The sequence below is a fragment of the Schistocerca cancellata genome, chromosome 8 (assembly GCF_023864275.1).
Source record: "Schistocerca cancellata isolate TAMUIC-IGC-003103 chromosome 8, iqSchCanc2.1, whole genome shotgun sequence".
Lineage (NCBI taxonomy): Eukaryota > Metazoa > Arthropoda > Insecta > Orthoptera > Acrididae > Schistocerca > Schistocerca cancellata.
This window is the reverse complement of record NC_064633.1, coordinates 349,419,597-349,443,684: the sequence shown is the minus strand read 5'-3', so window position 1 is coordinate 349,443,684 and position 24,088 is coordinate 349,419,597. Positions and strand designations below refer to the sequence as shown.

Here is a 24,088-nt window from a genome sequence, read left to right as displayed (position 1 = left end):
ATGATATGGAAGTCCCGGCGACGATTCTTTCCTTTTCTGATCGCCGCAGAAGATCTCGGGAGCAAGTCGGCCGCTTTCGGCAGCGACTCGCGCGCTTCCTACGCGGAAAGGTTGGCGGCCCTGCGCGGCTATCGGTGCTGCCATCGGGCGCGGACCCAATCTGTACCGCTGTCACGAGGCGGGGGTCGCCGTGAATCTCCAACGAGCGGCCCGCGGTGGCCGCGCGGCCAGAGATACCAATCGCTGCGACAGGTAGGGGGAACCCCCCCATCTCCCCACTCCCGCCCTGGGACCTCTGCAATTAATATCGCTGTTTACAGCGCCTCTCAAGAGCCGGCAGCCGTGTCCTTATGTTCCGGCGTGCGCTATTCGGCAAAGACGCGTGGGCGAGCCGCCGCTGCATGCCACTAATGGCTAACATTTATTAATCACTAATTATCCGAGAAGCGGTGTCCATCTGTTAAGAGGCAAGGTCGTTAGTTATTCACATATATGAAACGAGATGAAACTTAAACCGTCTTTCTTTTTACTTTCTTTTGTGTCTCACGAGCAACCGACACGACGTAGGCGCCGCTGCGCTGATACCGGATGAACAATTAAGTTGATGGAGTGTTTCTTTTGAATCAGTCGTTACGAAATGACAATGTCGTGTGTCACGACAGGTCCGCGGAGCAGAAGCAGCTTCAGTTGTTAAGTCGCCGTTATAATAAGCTAACAGCGCTCGTTAAATGCAAATCACGCAGAGCAAATAAAATCCAGACACGTGCGTCTTACGTCACGAAGCTGTGCTCGCATAAAGAAAGGCCCTAGGACAAAGGAGTTCTTTATGACCGCCTCGCTAGCTCTCAATCCATCGAAAGTATAACAACGCAGTGGAGACCATCATTTCTACACACATTTCCAACACAGTAATTCTGTTTGGTACTCCTTATGTAATGTTTAGAGCAATGCAGACAGTAGTTTTATTTTTTATTTCTGTTAAGTCTTGGTTTCTAATTCACATTGCCATGTATTTAATACATATATTGGTAGGTGCACTGATAAGAAGCGCTTCTCTTGTCAAGTACAGTCAGCATTTTTCACGAAACTTCGTATTCTATCAGTCCATTTCATTCTCACCATCCGTTTTGACTGTCACAGTTTTAATCTTTTCATTTGCATCTTTTCTGAAGTCATTAATGCTGTTTTAGTACATCCCATACCTAACTCAGAAATGACTTATTAATTTCTATCTCAGTACTGGGCACCAATGGTGTATTAACGTTTATTTATTTGTCTTTCCGTTTCGCCTATAAGTTTGGTAACTAAAATATGTCTAACAGTTTTGTATGACATATCTCTGCGGTAAAATTGTGTACAGTACTATTTACTTATGGCACCCATTCGATTGTAGGTGTGATTGGAGGGGGGGGGGGGGGGGAAATGCTATATCTGGAAGTCTTGGGTATTTTTAATATTTTGGAATACGAAAAATGTTGAAATGTTTGTGAATTCCTAAGGGACCAAACTGCTGAAGTCATCGGTCCCTAGACTTACATATTATTTAAACTAACTGATACTAACTTATGCTAAGAACAACACACACACCCATTCCCGAGGGAGGACTCGAACCTCTGGCGGGAGGGGCCGCGCAATCCGTGACATGGCGCCTCTACCCCACGGCCACTCCGGGCGGCCTTGGAAGACGAATGGTGACTTGTGAAGTAGCTATAAAAATGTTCCAATTCCGACCTTGTTGAAAATGTGGGTAATACGGAAATTTAAATAACTTTCTTGAACAAAACCCGACTGCACTATTTTTCTCCTTTCCCTGAGAGTGGAGGGCTAGGGGGGGGGGGGGGGGGAGGGGGCGTTGCCCTAGCCGACGGCTGTGGGCGTCTTTCCTGTTTACATAAATCTGTTTTGGTTTCTTGAATTGCTTTTGGCGTTAGGATTTGGTTCCGCGCCGGCATACAATCTGTGCGCCTACACTCCCAATTTTCTAGTTTCTTTAGAGTCAGCGGCAAAACACCGAAATATTTTTCACGATTACTAAATCATACCTTGCAAACGATGCGCTATTCACAGTTATGAAAGAAAAAGGTATTGGTAAAATACACGATAGAGAAGAAGAGAGAGCTACAGTGGTAGGAGTGGAGAGGAAGTGGTAAGATACTGCTCCGAAATTACTTTACAAATTTTTCCTTTGGTAAAATAATTTATTACACGAACATTGTGTTTTAATACTAAAGCTCAAAACGTAGTTTTCCTTCACAATTAAACGTCGCTTAGCCTTACTTCTTTTTACAGATTCTAGTGACAGCAAGCTACTAGAACAACAGCTTAAAAGATTGATGGCAAGGCACATGAAATCAAACTCAAAATACGACTTTTACACACTGGCTGTAACTCAGGAGGAAAGGTTCCAAAACTGATATAAATTTCACAGAGATTAGGTAACAACCATACAAGTTAAAGTCTGAGTTATTTGCACCTTCATAAATTTTGATGTAATCCAAACCCAGAAGAATGAACTTGCAATTACCATATAAATTATTAAAACCCGTAAAAGGCACTGTAGCAAAGTTCACTGCACTGAACAGATTTCTAACAGAGCAATAGTAGTTACACGGTTTCAACTAGTGAACACGTAAAATTTAAGCTTGAATACACAAATACCAAGTAAGATAAATCTTAGGCACACGACCTCTTCAAACAGTAACTACCTATAGGAGCTGAAGCATCTCAGGCCGAGCGGTTCTAGGCAGGTTCGAATCCTGCCTCGGGCATGGCTGTGTGTGATGTCCTCAGGTTAGTTAGGTTTAAGTAGTTCTAAGTTCTAGGGGACTGATGACCTCAGAAGTTGAGTCCTATAGTCCTCAGAGCCATTTGAACCATTTTTTGAAGCATCTCATTAGAAACAGTGGCAGTTCCACGAAAACAGTAGTGAAGCTTAGAATTAGATAGTGATTTTCTGTAACTAACACCAGGTAATAATTAACGTTGATCAGCTTGCAGCATGAGAAATTAAAACACTGACTAGCGTACAATACATCAAATTAAGACCCAGCTTACTTAAAGTGAGAGCCTGTTTCCACGTGACAAGACACAGTTACAAGCTCCATAGTCAAATGGCTGCTTCCTGGGTTTTTAACAAAACATCGGTGGTCAATGTGACCTTTAGAATGAGTTAACGAAGGAGAACATTCGTGAAGAAACACCTGAAATGTAGATTTGTTTCCACAAGCAAACAATATAGAAAATATAAGAGATGGTACTTATGGACCTGTTACGTGCAATAGCCGCTGATTTGAATGTCAACAAAACACGACCAACTTGAGGACACTGCACTTGACATGAGAAGACCAGTCGGCTTTCAGATGCAACCAGGACGCGGGAACAGTATAAATAATACAAAAATTCTCACAGGTTTCTGTAGGACTCGGTGGAACAATACCAGCGACACACAGTATAGCTCTCTACACCAGCTAGAATTATCACGGTGGTACACAGGATACCAGAGTAAGAATAAGTGACAAGAGTACCACAACAGTTTGTCAATGTCACAAGTTCACTGCAGGGTCCACAACAGTCCGCTCCAAGGAACTCCAATACACCACACGGTGTCCTGATCTGCTCTTCAGGGTACTAATAGAGCCCTTAGAGAGACATGTGCCGCTCAATGACAAGGCGGACCACGCTGCTACACAAGGGGCAGCCACCTTGGACGCACTACTGCCGACTGTCTGGCCCCTGTCGTCACCGTCTGCGACACCCACTGTACGTCCAAGGCCTACGAGAAAGGCAGGCCGCGGCCCGTACGTCACGAAGGTAGGCTGAACTCGCTCGCTCGCTCAACTCAGCGGACAAAATGCATTTCTAAACCTGTTAACTCGAAACTGGGCGTGTACATACTAACGAGAATTGCATCTTCTTCTGGAATCTGCTTTTACGAAGTCTTACTAATTAACTGTACTGCAACAAAAATTAAGATCAGTACTCGATATAAATGGTATAACAGCTTGTTTATAGCATTTATTTTCTTTTGCTTAATATTCCTCATTGCATACTACGAGTGGTGCCTTATTGGCACGATTTCAATTTTATTTTACCCCAATACAGCCGTATCAAATTGTAAGTAGGCCTATGAACTTCTGATCAGTGTAGCAATGATAACAGTAAGACTCCATAAGAGCTGATTCTAGTGGAAGATGCAATTCTCGTTTGTACGTACGCTACTAGTTACGAGTTAACAGGTGTAGAAACGTAGTTTGTCTGCTGAGTTGAGCGAGCGAGCGAGCGCTGGCCAACATTCGTGACGAGCGCGCCGCACCTGTCTTTCTGGTGGGCCTCGCGGTACCTCGCGGGGAGCCACCACACAGCCCACGACGCTATCCTCGAAGCGAGGAACACTGCAACGTGCACGAGCTTAAGTAGCCTCCCACTCGCTGCACAAGAAACCCGCTGTCGGGAAAATTTCGAAACAACAATTGAATACGCCGCAGAAAAACCATCGCAAAATAATTTGATAAAAGCAAACCGGATGACTCAGTTGTGAAGAAAAAAAAATTCAAGTTAATGGTGAAATGCCACCCCCTTGTGTTGCAGAGTCCACTGCCTGTATCCTCAACGATGAATAGGTCTCACTAACAACTGTCAGTGATGCCATTCAGTTTTTAAGTAGCAAGTATTACTCTTAGCGACATTGGTTCTCTTGATCCACTATTTAGATAACCGCTTCTGGCGTTAAAGACAAGTGAACAGTGCACGGTTCCCCTTTCATACCACCATAATTGCTACGAACTTCTCAGGTGTATTATTTTGGTTTCCATCTATTCTAGTTCGCTATTCGCTATCGAGTGTGTGGTTTACTGGAACAGTTTTTCTGTAGTAATTCAACGACTGCTTATAGCTGTATTCTCTAGCCCATGATCTCCACTGGCGGAGCATTTAAAACATAATCATTGTTTTGTTACATTTTTGACCCTAGCGAGATATACTCTTTTTCTGACATAGACACAGGTTAGCTCACTGTCACTTTCCTTTTCTAGTCGTTTCTGGAAAACCTAGCGCAATTTAGGAACGTACTAGGGATCCGTAGACCTCGAGGTTAAACGTACTGTGCAGACCCCATAGTGGGAAATTGTGTGATTAATATCCCACGAAAATAAAATATCAGAGCAGATTTAAAAAAAAAAACCATAACTATTCCGCCGGTCTCAATTCCGGTTGAGAATGTAGGATGCAGAAGAGTAACACCTCGTTAGAAAACCTAAGTGCAATTGGCCCGGGTGACCCTGTGAGAGCCCCTTGCCACGTAACGGTGAAGACCTCAACGATAGTGAAAGTGGGAGTGAAAACCATCACTACGGTAGAACTGGCGGAAGAGGCATGCTTTTAGAAATAATATAAAAGCTCATTATGTGCCAGAACTATTACTGGAGCAAACTTCACTGAAATTCAGCGTCTAGGGTCTGTTCCCCAGTTTAGAGGCGCCTCAAAAAGGCGCCTTTACTTCAGGTTAGGGGAGGCGTTAACTCTGGGACTTACATCGTCAGTTTTAACTCTGAGGAGTGGGTTACGCTCACCCTTCTAACTACCTTCTGAGACGTGGAAGGGGAGCAAGGGGGAAACAAATGGTAGCACCAAAATTTTTCTTTTAACATGGGTGGTTTTTTTTGGAGTGAACAGTTACACTAATTCTCAACCTTTCAAAATCAGCTTTAGTTCTTTAAAGCAAGCAGCTGCGATTAATCAAAACAACAAACACTTTTAAACAGTAGCAAAGGGCAAGCTAGGAAGACAATGAAATTTAAATAACAACTATCCACAAATATGGCTTCACAGGTAAGATTAAATTAATTATTGTTAATTTTTTTAAAAAAACTTTCAACAAATATCCCTTAATGCCTTTAGTAAAATAATAAGTGATAGGCCTAACGAGAAAGTGCAATCCACCCTAACATATCCATAAAACGTAGACTCAAGTTGCACAATTTAACCCCAAGGATTTGCCAAGATAAAATTTCCCCAAAACGTAAAAGATAAATCATTATACTAAAATGCTGCATCAGGTATCAACATAAAAATTCACAAGGAGCCCAAGGCTAGATTTGAACATTTCTGACATCGCAGCAGTAGGCAAGATAAAATTAGCTCAGTTAAGAAAATACAATTACACCAAAACTCAAATACAAGTTAAAATTTAACAGACACGGCAACAACAGCCAGCTTACAATAGTTCAAAATATTATTCAATCTCATAGGTGCGCAGATGTCATTACCAAGGGGAGTGTGCGAACCAACTTGAAACACCTATAACCTGGTATAGACCAAATTACAGATTCGGCAGTCTATGCAGAGAAGTCGGCAAGAAACGGTCAACAGGTCAGGAAACGATCACTGTCGCCCACATACTCACTCGCGCACGGGCACAGAGGAGCCAACCTTAAGCCAGGGAGTTAGGACAGGCAGGGTGAAAAAAAAAATCGTCACGGGGCCCACCGAACCACTGGACGGGAACTACCAAAATTCACTAACCTTAAACCTTACGTACTACGCCCGGGAGAGGAAACGGGAAATTGTACGGGCACAGGCCAGCAAAAACCCCAGACAAACACACAGAGTCCCATAAATTCAAGAACATAATTTAATCAATTATCCCCCAAAACCCCGGAACTTGACACTAGCGAAGTTGCGGGCCACAGGATCAAATGGTTCAAATGGCTCTGAGCACTATGGGACTTAACATCTGTGGTCATCAGTTCCCTAGTTCTTAGAACTACTTAAACCTAACTAACCTAAGGACATCACACACATCCATGCCCGAGGCAGGATTCGAACCTGCGACCGTAGCAGCCACAGGATCCAAAGGCACTCTGCAGAAGAGTAAGAAGGGAAAAGGTTAATCAAAGTTCTGCAACGGCACAATAGAACGCCAAGAAAAACGCACTAAGTAAGGTACATCGCCCCACAGAATGCCGAGAAACAGGAACACTGGCGTTTGTCCACGTTTCCGACACAATCATAACAACGAAGATAATCTTCTCAGCCATAGCACGCTGAAACACACAAACAGCACCAAACTTTCGAGGACGGAAAAGTACTTCCCTGTACACTATATCCGGGAGCAGCAGAGCCACAAGCTCCTGCCAAGGCGCGGTCCAGGGAAATCGCCGCGAGAAAGATGATCCAGCACGAGTATCGTCACCCAGACCTCAGCAAGGAGCAGTCAGACAGGGCAGGAAAGCTGGTAATCAGGCGACGACTCCAACCACCGACCCACACCACTCGGAAACCCAACTATCGAGAATCGATCGGGAATACCGCCGCCACGGCACACCTTCAACTGTACGAAGTTCAAATTCAATTACTGTTCGGAAATTATGATATGTTCACAACAGTACAAGGAAAACTTTTGTGGCCCAAGACGTTATCTGCAGTCGTGATATGCTCAATAAACGAATAACTTATAACTTCTATTGCGGACGATATCTGCAGTGAACACACTCTCTATAATCGATTAACTTATAACTTTGGTTCTGACAGGATTGTGGGTATGTATCAGGGCTGGGAACTACACTCCTGGAAATGGAAAAAAGAACACATTGACACCGGTGTGTCAGACCCACCATACTTGCTCCGGACACTGCGAGAGGGCTGTACAAGCAATGATCACACGCACGGCACAGCGGACACACCAGGAACCGCGGTGTTGGCCGTCGAATGGCGCTAGCTGCGCAGCATTTGTGCACCGCCGCCGTCAGTGTCAGCCAGTTGGCCGTGGCATACGGAGCTCCATCGCAGTCTTTAACACTGGTAGCATGCCGCGACAGCGTGGACGTGAACCGTATGTGCAGTTGACGGACTTTGAGCGAGGGCGTATAGTGGGCATGCGGGAGGCCGGGTGGACGTACCGCCGAATTGCTCAACACGTGGGGCGTGAGGTCTCCACAGTACATCGATGTTGTCGCCAGTGGTCGGCGGAAGGTGCACGTGCCCGTCGACCTGGGACCGGATCGCAGCGACGCACGGATGCACGCCAAGACCGTAGGATCCTACGCAGTGCCGTAGGGGATCGCACCGCCACTTCCCAGCAAATTAGGGACACTGTTGCTCCTGGGGTATCAGCGAGGACCATTCGCAACCGTCTCCATGAAGCTGGGCTACGGTCCCGCACACCGTTAGGCCGTCTTCCGCTCACGCCCCAACATCGTGCAGCCCGCCTCGAGTGGTGTCGCGACAGGCGTGAATGGAGGGACGAATGGAGACGTGTCGTCTTCAGCGATGAGAGTCGCTTCTGCCTTGGTGCCAATGATGGTCGTATGCGTGTTTGGCGCCGTGCAGGTGAGCGCCACAATCAGGACTGCATACGACCGAGGCACACAGGGCCAACACCCGGCATCATGGTGTGGGGAGCGATCTCCTATACTGGCCGTACACCACTGGTGATCGTCGAGGGGACACTGAATAGTGCACGGTACATCCAAACCGTCATCGAACCCATCGTTCTACCATTCCTAGACCGGCAAGGGAACTTGCTGTTCCAACAGGACAATGCACGTCCGCATGTATCCCGTGCCACCCAACGTGCTCTAGAAGGTGTAAGTCAACTACCCTGGCCAGCAAGATCTCCGGATCTGTCCCCCATTGAGCATGTTTGGGACTGGATGACGCGTCGTCTCACGCGGTCTGCACGTCCAGCACGAACGCTGGTCCAACTGAGGCGCCAGGTGGAAATGGCATGGCAAGCCGTTCCACAGGACTACATCCAGCATCTCTACGATCGTCTCCATGGGAGAATAGCAGCCTGCATTGCTGCGAAAGGTGGATATACACTGTACTAGTGCCGACATTGTGCATGCTCTGTTGCCTGTGTCTATGTGCCTGTGGTTCTGTCAGTGTGATCATGTGATGTATCTGACCCCAGGAATGTGTCAATAAAGTTTCCCCTTCCTGGGACAATGAATTCACGGTGTTCATATTTCAATTTCCAGGAGTGTATAAACAGACATAACGAAGCTATCTGGTACGTGATTAGAGCATATGCTTGTTGAAAAAAAATTTAAGCGACAACAGAAGTCAAGTCTGTACAAATGCCAACTCACCTGTTGCATGTGCTTATACCAAGCAGTGGATGTTAAATGAAAATGTAGAACTATTTCCAGACTTTGAGTTCCCATCAAGTCCGGAACTATATGAGTCCCCAGACAAGCTCTTTAGTGGGTCAGAGCAGTACATGGAATTGTATCAGACTTCGAGTTTCCAACACATCCATCACCTGTACCACCCGTTGAGCCTCATATAGGTACAAAGCGACTGTTACTATACTTTTCATGACCGTTCAATCCAAAGTACATGGACGTGGATCATTGGGAACAGAGGAAATCTTCGAATTAATTCGTAGGTTGGTGGATAAGACGTGCAAATATTATCGTAGAAAATAAAACAGTGTATGGGTACATCAGCAATATGAACATATAAATTTGGAAAACTGTAAACAAATGTGAAACAAATGTATAAAATAGGTGAAATTCGAGGAAAAGCTGGTATAATCGCGAAAAATTGATGTGAAATACGTAAAATCGGGGGAAATACGACGGATTATGGAAAATCGCGAAAACCTAGCAAAATTATGGAATTTGACTGACAATATTTGGAATTAGAGGAAAAGTGCTGTGAAATGAATACTGACCGAAATCAATAACACTGCGTGTTCTGGAGAAGAGTGGACTGATGCTACATACACACCTTAATAGTGGAAAGACGAGGAATTCTAGAGACGTGATGTCAAGGCGAAACGGCCATATTATCAGGCACATGTGCAGTGCTACCGAACATCGGACCATGCGTTGTGTGTGAGCAAGAGGTAGTGGTAAACTATGATAAGATTGTTACATCTCCTCTGGCTACTGTTCATGGTGTGTATTTCCTCATAAAGTGTTGTTGCTTTTTCGTTTCCATTTTCAGTTGCTGATAGTCATTTTATTGAACTGTTGTGAAGATATCATAATTTCTGAACTGTAATTGGGCTTGAACTTCGTAAACAGTATTCATCATACACTTCCAGAAACCTATGGAGTTTTCGTGTTAAAAAAATCTATGTCTTCTTATGTGTGTAAGATAGTTGTTTCATCACCTTTCAGTTTATAGGAGGGAAACGTACAGTGAGAAAGCACGCCATGCACTGAAAATATATTTCGTACATTGTAATATTAACAGCATTGCATTCCTCATGGCTGACAGGTCAGAATCGGCACAACTATAGCGTTATAGCGTGTTTAAATGCAGAACTGTGGAGCCCTTGCCGGCAGCGGTGGCCGAGCGGTTCTAGGCGCTTCAGTCCGGAACCACGCGGCTGCTACGGTCGCAGGTTCAAATCCTGCCTCGGGCATGGATGTGTGTGATGTCCTTAGGTTAGTTAGGTTTAAGTACGAGTAGTTATAAGTCTAGGGGACTGATGACCTCAGATGTTAAGTCCCATAGTGCTTAGAACCATTTGAACCATTATGTGGAGCCCTTAGAATGTGTTTGTGTTCTACAACCATTTCTCTCTTTCTGATACATTCTTAGTATGTACACCAAACACAGGAGAAATATTTCAGAATTGTAATCACAAGTAATTTACGGAAAATATTTCAAACTTCTTTTCTAAGTCAGTGACAGGGGTTTATGAGGTACTGCAAACCCTGTGTATACATTGGCTTGACAAATGTTATGTGAGGAAGAGACTACGTTCTGTTCAGCGATTTAGGGCAGCGTGGTGTTTAATTTCAGATGTCACAGTTGCCATACATTTGTCTATTTCCTTATAAAATGTAGAACTTTCGTGCATTTTCTGTTAGTGGCGATCATTTTATAGGGCTGATGCGAGTGTGGCATAATTTCTGAACCATTATGTGGTATGAAAGGTGGGTACTATACACTTTCAGAAAGCTATATAGTGTATTTATTGTAAAGAATCTATGTTATTTCTTTGCTGTAGAAGATAGTTGCCCTATCGTCTTAAAGTTCCTCACCTAGTGAGTGAGGTACAAATCTCGCCAGGCGGTTGTATGTGAGGTGTTGGAAATACATTTCTACATGAGTAATACGTCGGAAAACGGCAGTACTTTAACATTATAGCGTGTTAAAATGCATTTCCCTCTAGCCTTGAGAGCGTGTATTTATGTTCAAAGATCATTTCTCCCTCTCCAATACCTTCTTGGTATGGGCTCTACACACTAGAACAATACTTGGGAATTGATAAGATACGTAAATTACATACAGTGCTTCGAATTCCGTTCGTCTGGAGCCCCATTGCGCATAAAACACACCTTTCTTCTTTGTCTTAACAATTAGTTACACCACCACAACACTGTCAAAAGTTTCGGGCTCATATCTGCAGTACACCAATAAGGAGTTCTAACCTCCTCATTAAGCACACATGTAGAGAGATCATGTGCACTTGGTTGTGTGCTGTGAGTGAGATTGGTACGGAATAGTCTTCACTGTATGGTAGTTACGATACTAGGATGTGAATGCCCGTCTGTATCACTGGCGTCAATGTTTGTGCCAATGCGGAACACTTATTATGCTCTTTTGAAAGCAGAATATATAAGGGTGTATTGATTACCTCTTCCAGATTCGATATGTTGCAACGTCTTCGACTTGTTATCAATCAGAAAAGACTCTTCTGTCGCTCTATTCTACCACCTTGTGTGTGTTGTGGGAGCAGCTTATCTTATGCTGTGCTATGTCCGATTTTCTGTGGACTGAAACGTGTTAATGTCGGCTTCACACTGGCCACTGACCTCTCAGTCATGGTAGAAACGAAAACCAAATCTATGGCTCTGCTCACAGCTGTTGTCATACACTGCTTGGCTGTGTTACTGCGGAATTACAATGTATGAAACTGCTTACAAAACTATAACACAAGACACCGCCATTGCAAATGATAGTCCGTGGGATATGGTCTTGTTCCAGGTCGGGTGATGAAATTTTACATAGCTGTATTGGAGCAACTTCGATCACTAGCTACCTACTCCACTGAAGGAATACGTGTATATTTAATGAGATCACAGCAGGTGCACGATGGTGACATACGACTGTAATTGTTTTCGATACATCGGAGATCTCTATCAATGGTTCAATGGCTCTGAGCACTATAGGACTTAACATCTAGGTCAACAGTCCCCTAGAACTTAGAACTACGTAAACGTAACTAACCTAAGGACATCTCACACATCCATGCCCGAGGCAGGATTCGAACCTGCGACCGTAGAGGTCGCGCGGTTCCGGACTGAAGCGCCTAGAACCGCTTGACCACTCCGGCGGCAGATCTCTATCAGGCGACGTTAGCGAAGTTCTGTTACAGTGCATGGTATGTAGTTTAATGTTTGGTTACATATTCCTCACAGTTTTGGCACGAAACAGCGAGGAGGGAGAGAGACAGAGATTTATGGGTGACAGACATGAATGCTCCCTGAGAGATGCCCATCTCCTTCAGACTGCACTACCTGTAAGTAGTTTGGAGATGTATCGCAATCCAGTAGCAAAATGCTCGTCCTTCTTCCAATTCCTGTATGATGTGGAGTCTTCGTAAATTTCCCTTAAGATAAACCAGAGTAACTCATCGTACTATCTTTCCTACTACCTCTTGTTGCAGGAGAAAGCTTCGTTTGGCGTTGGCCTTACACGCTGTACACAGTTGACGGAGCTATGACAACATGTTCCCATTCCCACCGAGTGGTCAAAAGACGGTCCTCTTGCGTTAACTCAGCTCACCCTGTTCCTCCACGGAATGCAGAGGGTGGAAGATACAGCGCTCTTCGACTTTCGCTCAGTTCCGAGACACATCGCAACGATTACACGGACAAAGCTGCAGGGAGGACGGGTCAGAATCTGAATAACAGTTACAAGACGCGGAGAGGCTGTGTAAAACCACGCTGTAGTTTTGCAGTTTGGGGGACCTCAGCAAATAGGTTCGACAAAGGTGATTCTATTCGAGCTATGACAGTGCCACGAATATGATTCGCCAGTGGGCGTAATCATTAAAAGACATCTTCACAATATCGAAGGAAAGTGGGTGGTTGGATCGAAGACTTGATTCCAAATCGCACGCAGATTTTCTATCAGAAAGCGTAACAGTATAGATCTGAAAAGCCAGGGTATTGGTAATAGGATTATGTACATTTCTCACGACTTCAATCTAGCACTGAATTTCTTAAGTGATTCGTCACATAGCACACAACCTACTGTATGTGATCACTCTCAATCAGTCATCATCTTTCTTTGCCTATAGCATCATTGATATATCGCACAACCACTGTTACACTGCCTACATAGCATCGAGATACAATATATAACAAGAGTACTAGGGTATAGGAGGTATCAGGGCGGTTTGTTAGTGCAGGTTGCCTACACTAGGACCAAGTATACATTCAGGGAAAACCTATTGTTCTTTTTTGTTTAACACGTCCCTAACGTATTGTTCTGCTAAGAGGATTACGACCCCGTGGTGACAACTGTTCTTTTGACTGACAGGTCTTCCACCTCCCCCTCTGTCCCGTATTCCTCCTCCCCCTCCTCCTCTCCCACCTCTCTGGTACTATACTGCAGTTCATTCCATTCTTTGGTGGTTACAGTTATTACAGCATGTGGAGCGAGGGTGGAGGGGCTCGGTCTGTGCTGGGTAGGAAGGATCTCACGACAGAAAATTCAATTACATACACACATCAAAAAAAGTTTTGCAACACCCGGTCCCCAGAACTCCTGAAGATAGACGTTGGCTGTGGATATTGAATCGCAGACAGTCCTCATGATTGTTCAGAGATGTCACTAAATCCACCCAAAGACGTAAACAACCATGAATGAGCAGCGGCTGTTAGATGGAGGGGGTCCGACAGATGGTCAGTTTCAGTAATTTCACCAGGAAGGAGGTACATGGCTCACGTTGTCTGTAGGTCAACCATGCCTAGACGGTCAGTACCGATGTTTGATTGTGTCCGCATTGTTACTTTGTCCCAGAAAGGGCTCTCAACCAGGGAACTATCCAGGCGTCACAGAGTGAACTAAAACGATGTTGTTCAGACATGGAGGAGACAGAGAGAGAGACAGGAAATATCGATGACATACCTCGCTTAGGCTGCCCAATGGCTACTACTGCAGTGGATGACCGCTACCTACGGGTTATGGCTCGGAGGAACCCTGACAGCAGTGCCAACATCTTGAATAATGCTTTTCGTGCAGCCACAGGACGTCATGTTACGACTCAAACTGTGAGCAATAGGCTGCATGATGCTCAACTTCACTCCCAACGTCCATGGCGAGGTCCTTCTTTGCAAACACGACACCACGCAGGGCGTTACAGGTGGGCCCAACAACATGCCGAATGGACCGCTCAGGATTGGCATCACATTCTCTTCACCGATGAGTGTCGCATATGGCTTCAACCATAAAATCGCCGGAGACGAGTTAGGAGGCAACCCAGCCAGGCTGAACGCCTTAGGCACACTGTCAAGCGAATGCCAGCAAGGCGGAGGTTCCCTGCTGCTTTTTTTTTGGGGGGGGGGGCATTATGTGGGTCCGACGTACGCCATTGGTGGTCATGGAAGGCGCCACTAAGGGTGTACGCTACGTTAATGCTATCCTCAGATAGATAGTGCAACCATATTGGCAGCATATTGACGAGGCATTCGTCTTCATGGACGACAATTCGTGCCCCCATTGTGCACATCTTGTGACTGACTTCCTTCAGGGTAACGACATCGCTCGACTAGAGTGGGCAGCATGTTCTCCAGACATGAACGCTATCGAACATGCCTGGGATGGATTGAAAAGAGCTATTTATGGACGACCTGACCAGGCATCCACTCTGAGGGGCCTACGCCGAATCGCCGTTGAGGTGTGGGGTAATCTGGCCCAACAGTGCCTTGATGAACTTGTGGATAGTATGCCACGACAAATGCAGGCATGCATCAATGCAGGAGGACGTGCTATTGGGTTTTAGAGGTACTGGTGTGTACAGCAATCTGGCCACCACCTCTGGAGGTCTCGCTGTATGGTGGTACAACATGCAATGTGTGGTTTTCATGAGCAATAAGAACGGTGGATATTATGTTTCCACAATGAGATTTTCACGCTGTGTGCGTGGTATGAAAGCTCCTGGCAGATTACAACTGTGGGCCAAACCGAGACTGTAACTCGGGACTTTTGCCTTTCACAACCAAATGCAGTACCATCTGAGCTACCAAAACACAACTATTGGCCCGTCCTCACAGCTCTACTTCCGCCAGTACCTCGTCGGCTCACATACAGCTGCCGAGAGAAAATCTCATTCTGGAAACATCCCCCAGGCTGTGCACAATATCTTTTCTTCCAGGAACGCTAGTTCTGAAGGTTTCGCAGGAGAGCTCTGTGAAGTTTTGAATGTAAGAGACGAGGTACTGGCAGAAGTAAAGCCCTGAAGACGGGGCGTGAGTCTTGCTTGGGTAGCTCAGATGGTAGAGCATTTTCTTGCGAAAGGCAAAGGTCCCTAGTTCGAGTCTCGGGCCGGCCCACAGCTTTAACCTGCCAGAAAGTTTCGATGTTTATGTTGATCTCTATTCCAATATTCTTTACAGGTTCCGGAACTCTCGGAACTGAGGTGATGCAAAACATTTTTGATGTCTGTAGCATAGAATATACAGTTTATTTACAACATTCATTTCGCATGGGTTGGATGCCTGTTTTATTTGTTGGGAATAGCTTTCATCCTAATTACACAATTACACTGCTGCAGATAGGAGATGTCGTCTTATTGGAAATAAAATCACGACCAACACCCCTACACCTCCTCCCTCCCCTCCACCCACTCACAAAAAATTGGTGGCAAAAAGATTCACTCTATGCTGGAGAGGAAGGATCGCATGATGCGAAATTCAAATGAAAGTCAGTAATATGTAGATACATATTCTTTATTTCATCAGTTCGTGGGAGACAGGGCTCTCCCAAGTGGGTAGAGCTCATGACTGCATCCCCCACTCTCGCTCCATATGGCGTAACAATTGTAATCACCAAAGAATGGAATAAAGTGCGGTGTAACAGCTACTGTTTGGAGTTTCGTGCGTGTGTGTCTGTCGTCAAGACGCCGCCACAAAGTCAAAACAGACCAAAGTCCACATTATAGATCACGTTACTAAATACCACCGACCATCGACCGAATATCGGCCTCCTTTGGTATCGCGGCCCCCAAACAAACCATCAAGTGGTGACATTCTGTTGATCGTGAAATTGCAGACTCGCTTCCTATGTTAACCAACCAAACAAATGAAGGTTTTCATTTCTCCTCAGAATATGGTGTTGCTATTAGCTAATGCTGGAGGAGAAGGGAGAGCTAACGCAATTTCGGCATAAAAAATAAAAATAATCCATTTGGACTAACCTGTCAAATAATTGTCTAACAATTTAGTAAAGTCAGATAGATAACTTTAAACGCAAATCGACGCGCTAAATACATCCGAGGTCATGTACGCACAGACGTTTGAGAAAACGAACATGTTCCTCCTCCACAACATTTTTTTATAAATACAACTGGTGACAAAAATTCTAATGACCACACAAACCAACGAATACGAAGCCCGCTGTCCGCAGACTGCGGGGTAGCATCGTCCACGCCAGCGAGAGAGACCCAAACACGCGCCGTCCAAGCCGGCAGCCGAAATCCAAAAGCCCGCCATCCACAAGCCCGCCATCCAGCATCCTGCCATCCAGAAACCAGCCATCCACAGGCCCGCCATCCACAAGCCCGCCATCCACAAGCCTGACATCCACAGGCCCGCAATCCACAAGCCCGCCATCCACAAGCCTGCCATCCACAAGCCTGCCATCCACAAGCTCGCCATCCACAAGCCCGACATCAACAAGCCCGACATCCACAAGCCTTCCATCCACAAGCCTGACATCCACAATCCCAACATCCACAAGCCCACCATCCAAAGGCCCGCCATCCACAAGCCCGACATCAACAAACCCGACATTCACAAGCCCGCCATCCACAAGCCCAACATCAACAAGCCCGACATCCACAAGCCTTTCACCCACAAGCCCACCATTAACAAGCCCACCATCCACAAGCCTGCTATCCACAAGCCCGACATCCACAAGCCCAACATCCACAAGCCCGCCAGACACAAGCCCGCCATCCACAAGCCTGCCATCCACAAGCCTGACATCGACAAACCCGACATCAACAAGCCCGACATCCACAAGCCTTCCATCCACAAGCCCGACATCCACAAGCCCAACATCCACAAGCCCGCCATCCAACAGTCCACCATCCACCATCCACCATCCGACATTGACAAACCCGACATCAACAAACCCGACATTCACAAGCCCGCCATCCACAAGCCCAACATCAACAAGCCCGACATCCACAAGCCTTCCACCCACAAGCCCGCCATTAACAAGCCCACCATCCACAAGCCTGCCATCCACAAGCCCGAAGTCCACAAGCCCAGCATCCACAGGCCTGACATCCACAGGCTTGCCATCCACAAGCCCGACATCCACAAGCCCGCCATCCACAAGCTCGCCATTAACAAGCCTGCCATCCACAAGCCCGACATCGACAAACCCAACATTCATAAGCCCGACATCGACAAGCCCGATATCCAAAAGCCCGACACCCACAAGCCCACCATCAACTAGCTCACCATCCACAAGCCCGACATCCACAAGTCTGACATCCACAATCCCGACATCCAAAAGCCCAACATCCACAAGCCTGCCATCCACAAGCCCTCCATCAACAAGCCCGACATCCACAAGCCTGACATCCACAAGCCCGACATCGACAAACCCGACATTCATAAGCCTGCCATCCACAAGCCTGCAGTCCACAAGCCCAACATCCACAAGCCCGACATCCACAAGCCCACCATCCACAAACCCGCCATCCACAAGCCCACCATCTACAAGCCTGCCATCCACAAGCCCGACATACATGAGCCAGCCATCCAGAAACCCACCATCCACAAGCCTGGCATCCACAAGTGCGACATCGACAAGCCTGCCATCCACAAGCCTGCCATCCACAAGCCCGACATCCACAAGCCCGACATCAACAAGCCCGACATCCACAAGCCCTCCATCCACAAGCCCGGCATCCACAAGCCCAACATCCACAAGCCCGCCATCCAACAGTCCACCATCCACAAGCCCGACATTGACAAACCTGACATCCACAAGCCTGCCATCCACAAGCCCGACATCAACAAGCCCGACATCCACAAGCCTTCCACCCACAAGCCCGCCATTAATAAGCCCACCATCCACTAGCCTGCCATCCACAAGCCAGACATCCATAAGCCTGACATCCACAAGCCCGCCATCCACCAGCCCGCCATCCACAAGCCCGTCATCCACAAGCCCGCCATCCACAATCCCACCATCAAGAAGCCCAACACTCACAAGCCCAGCATCCACAGGCCTGACATCCACAGGCCTGCCATCCACAAGCCCGACATCCACAAGCCCACCATCCACAAGCTCATCATCGACAAACCCGACATCCACAAGCTTGCCATCCACAAGACCGCCATCCACAAGCCCGCCATCCACAAGCCCAACATCGACAAACCCGCCATCCACAAGCCCAACATCCACAAACCCGACATTCACAAGCCCGACATTGACAAGCCCGACATCCAAAAGCCCAACATCCACAAGCCCACCATCAACTAGCCCACCATCCACAAGGCTGACATCCACAAGTCTGACATTCAGAAGCTCGATATCCACAAGCCCGCCATCCACAAGCCCGCCATTCACAAGCCCGCCATCCACAAGCTCGAATTCCACAAGCCCGACATCCACAAGCCTGACATCGACAAACAAGACATTCATAAGCCCGGCATCCACAAGCCCACCATCCACAAGCCCGATATCCACAAGCCCAACATCCACAAGCCCACCATCCACAAACCCGCCATCCACAGGCCTGCAATCCACAAGCCCGACATCCATGAGCTAGCAATCCACAGGACTACCATCCACAAGCCCACCATCCATAGGCCCACCATCCACAAGCCCACCATCTGCAAGCCCACCATCCTCAACCCTGATATCCACAAGCCCGCCATCCACAAGCACGCCATCTACAACCCTTCCATCCACAAGCCCGACAGTGACAAACCCGACATTCACAAGCCCGCCATCCAAAAGCCCGACATCCACAAGCCCGACATCCACAAGCCCGCTATCCACAAGCCTGCCATCCACAAGCCCGACATCGACAAACCCGACATTCACAAGCCCGCCATCCACAAGCCCAACATCCACAAACCTGACATCCACAAGCCCGACATCCACAAGCCTGCCATCCACAAGCCTGACATCCACAGGTCCGCCATACACAAGCCCACCATCCACAAGCCTGTTATCCACAAGCCTGTTATCCACAAGCCCGACATCCACAAGCCCAACATCCACAAGCCCGCCAGACACAAGCCCGCCATCCACAAGCCTGCCATCCACAAGCCCAACATCGACAAACCCGCCATCCACAAGCCCAACATCGACAAACCCGACATTCACAAGCCCGACATTGACAAGCCCGACATCCAAAAGCCCAACATCCACAAGCCCACCATCAACTAGCTCACCATCCACAAGGCCGACATCCACAAGTCTGACATTCAGAAGCCCGATATCCACAAGCCCGCCATCCACAAGCCCGCCATCCACAAGCCCGCCATCCACAAGCTCGACTTCCACAAGCCCGACATCCACAAGCCCGACATCGACAGACCCGACATTCATAAGCCCGACATCCACAAGCCCACCATCCACAAGCCTGACATCCACAAGCCCAACATCCACAAGCCCACCATCCACAAACCTGCCATCCACAGGCCTACCATCCACAAGCCCGACATCCAGGAGCTAGCCATCCACAGGCCCACCATCCACAAGCCCACCATCAATAGGCCCACCATCCACAAGCCCACCATCTGCAAACCCACCATCCTCAAGCCTGATATCCACAAGCCCGCCATCCACAAGCACGCCATCTACAAGCCTTCCATCCACAAGCCCGACAGTGACAAACCCGACATTCACAAGCCCGCCATCCAAAAGCCCGACATCCACAAGCCCGACATCCAGAAGCCCACCATCCACAAGGCTGCCATCCACAAGCCCAACATCGACAAACCCAACAGTCACAAGCCCGCCATCCACAAGCCCGCCATCCACAAGCCTGACATCCACAGGCCCGCAATCCACAAGCCCGCCATCCACAAGCCTGCCATCCACAAGCCTGCCATCCACAAGCTCGCCATCCACAAGCCCGACATCAACAAGCCCGACATCCACAAGCCTTCCATCCACAAGCCTGACATCCACAATCCCAACATCCACAAGCCCACCATCCAAAGGCCCGCCATCCACAAGCCCGACATCAACAAACCCGACATTCACAAGCCCGCCATCCACAAGCCCAACATCAACAAGCCCGACATCCACAAGCCTTTCACCCACAAGCCCACCATTAACAAGCCCACCATCCACAAGCCTGCTATCCACAAGCCCGACATCCACAAGCCCAACATCCACAAGCCCGCCAGACACAAGCCCGCCATCCACAAGCCTGCCATCCACAAGCCTGACATCGACAAACCCGACATCAACAAGCCCGACATCCACAAGCCTTCCATCCACAAGCCCGACATCCACAAGCCCAACATCCACAAGCCCGCCATCCAACAGTCCACCATCCACCATCCACCATCCGACATTGACAAACCCGACATCAACAAACCCGACATTCACAAGCCCGCCATCCACAAGCCCAACATCAACAAGCCCGACATCCACAAGCCTTCCACCCACAAGCCCGCCATTAACAAGCCCACCATCCACAAGCCTGCCATCCACAAGCCCGAAGTCCACAAGCCCAGCATCCACAGGCCTGACATCCACAGGCTTGCCATCCACAAGCCCGACATCCACAAGCCCGCCATCCACAAGCTCGCCATTAACAAGCCTGCCATCCACAAGCCCGACATCGACAAACCCAACATTCATAAGCCCGACATCGACAAGCCCGATATCCAAAAGCCCGACACCCACAAGCCCACCATCAACTAGCTCACCATCCACAAGCCCGACATCCACAAGTCTGACATCCACAATCCCGACATCCAAAAGCCCAACATCCACAAGCCTGCCATCCACAAGCCCTCCATCAACAAGCCCGACATCCACAAGCCTGACATCCACAAGCCCGACATCGACAAACCCGACATTCATAAGCCTGCCATCCACAAGCCTGCAGTCCACAAGCCCAACATCCACAAGCCCGACATCCACAAGCCCACCATCCACAAACCCGCCATCCACAAGCCCACCATCTACAAGCCTGCCATCCACAAGCCCGACATACATGAGCCAGCCATCCAGAAACCCACCATCCACAAGCCTGGCATCCACAAGTGCGACATCGACAAGCCTGCCATCCACAAGCCTGCCATCCACAAGCCCGACATCCACAAGCCCGACATCAACAAGCCCGACATCCACAAGCCCTCCATCCACAAGCCCGGCATCCACAAGCCCAACATCCACAAGCCCGCCATCCAACAGTCCACCATCCACAAGCCCGACATTGACAAACCTGACATCCACAAGCCTGCCATCCACAAGCCCGACATCAACAAGCCCGACATCCACAAGCCTTCCACCCACAAGCCCGCCATTAATAAGCCCACCATCCACTAGCCTGCCATCCACAAGCCAGACATCCATAAGCCTGACATCCACAAGCCCGCCATCCACCAGCCCGCCATCCACAAGCCCGTCATCCACAAGCCCGCCATCCACAATCCCACCATCAAGAAGCCCAACACTCACAAGCCCAGCATCCACAGGCCTGACATCCACAGGCCTGCCATCCACAAGCCCGACATCCACAAGCCCACCATCCACAAGCTCATCATCGACAAACCCGACATCCACAAGCTTGCCATCCACAAGACCGCCATCCACAAGCCCGCCATCCACAAGCCCAACATCGACAAACCCGCCATCCACAAGCCCAACATCCACAAACCCGACATTCACAAGCCCGACATTGACAAGCCCGACATCCAAAAGCCCAACATCCACAAGCCCACCATCAACTAGCCCACCATCCACAAGGCTGACATCCACAAGTCTGACATTCAGAAGCTCGATATCCACAAGCCCGCCATCCACAAGCCCGCCATTCACAAGCCCGCCATCCACAAGCTCGAATTCCACAAGCCCGACATCCACAAGCCTGACATCGACAAACAAGACATTCATAAGCCCGGCATCCACAAGCCCACCATCCACAAGCCCGATATCCACAAGCCCAACATCCACAAGCCCACCATCCACAAACCCGCCATCCACAGGCCTGCAATCCACAAGCCCGACATCCATGAGCTAGCAATCCACAGGACTACCATCCACAAGCCCACCATCCATAGGCCCACCATCCACAAGCCCACCATCTGCAAGCCCACCATCCTCAACCCTGATATCCACAAGCCCGCCATCCACAAGCACGCCATCTACAACCCTTCCATCCACAAGCCCGACAGTGACAAACCCGACATTCACAAGCCCGCCATCCAAAAGCCCGACATCCACAAGCCCGACATCCACAAGCCCGCTATCCACAAGCCTGCCATCCACAAGCCCGACATCGACAAACCCGACATTCACAAGCCCGCCATCCACAAGCCCAACATCCACAAACCTGACATCCACAAGCCCGACATCCACAAGCCTGCCATCCACAAGCCTGACATCCACAGGTCCGCCATACACAAGCCCACCATCCACAAGCCTGTTATCCACAAGCCTGTTATCCACAAGCCCGACATCCACAAGCCCAACATCCACAAGCCCGCCAGACACAAGCCCGCCATCCACAAGCCTGCCATCCACAAGCCCAACATCGACAAACCCGCCATCCACAAGCCCAACATCGACAAACCCGACATTCACAAGCCCGACATTGACAAGCCCGACATCCAAAAGCCCAACATCCACAAGCCCACCATCAACTAGCTCACCATCCACAAGGCCGACATCCACAAGTCTGACATTCAGAAGCCCGATATCCACAAGCCCGCCATCCACAAGCCCGCCATCCACAAGCCCGCCATCCACAAGCTCGACTTCCACAAGCCCGACATCCACAAGCCCGACATCGACAGACCCGACATTCATAAGCCCGACATCCACAAGCCCACCATCCACAAGCCTGACATCCACAAGCCCAACATCCACAAGCCCACCATCCACAAACCTGCCATCCACAGGCCTACCATCCACAAGCCCGACATCCAGGAGCTAGCCATCCACAGGCCCACCATCCACAAGCCCACCATCAATAGGCCCACCATCCACAAGCCCACCATCTGCAAACCCACCATCCTCAAGCCTGATATCCACAAGCCCGCCATCCACAAGCACGCCATCTACAAGCCTTCCATCCACAAGCCCGACAGTGACAAACCCGACATTCACAAGCCCGCCATCCAAAAGCCCGACATCCACAAGCCCGACATCCAGAAGCCCACCATCCACAAGGCTGCCATCCACAAGCCCAACATCGACAAACCCAACAGTCACAAGCCCGCCATCCACAAGCCCAACATCCACAAACCTGACATCCACAAGCCCGACATCCACAAGCCTGCCATCCACAAGCCTGACATCCACAGGCCCGCCATACATAAGCCCGCCATCCACAAGTCCGACATCCACAAGCCCGACATCCACAAGCTCGACATCCTCAAGCCCACCATAAACATGCCCACCATCAACAATCCCACCATCCACAAGCCCGCCATCCACAAGACCGACATCCACAAGCCTGATATGCACAAGCCCGCCATCCACAATCCCGCCATCCACAAGCCCGCCATCCACAAGCCCGCCATCCACAAGCCCGACATTGACAAACCCCACATTCACTAGCCCGCCATCCACAAGCTCGACATCCACAAGCCCGACAGCCACAAGCCCGACATCCACAAGTCCACCATCAACAAGCCCACCGTCCACAAGCCCGATGTCTACAAGCCCAACATTTACAAGCGTGCCATTCACA

At 48.7% G+C, this 24,088-nt stretch overlaps 1 protein-coding gene across 1 annotated transcript; it reads left to right on the top strand.

The window, feature by feature from the left end:
• On the top strand, positions 1 to 23,785 carry LOC126095575 (uncharacterized). The gene is made up of 14 exons (XM_049910351.1): positions 1 to 252; positions 16,618 to 17,117; positions 17,164 to 17,458; positions 17,650 to 17,993; positions 18,055 to 18,203; positions 18,299 to 18,582; positions 18,685 to 19,497; positions 19,600 to 21,059; positions 21,151 to 21,424; positions 21,466 to 21,693; positions 21,781 to 22,023; positions 22,126 to 22,938; positions 23,041 to 23,519; positions 23,566 to 23,785. Exons 1-14 carry the CDS (start codon positions 1 to 3, stop codon positions 23,783 to 23,785), a joined length of 6,354 nt encoding a protein of 2,117 aa, XP_049766308.1.
• The last annotated feature ends 303 nt before the right edge of the window (positions 23,786 to 24,088 follow it).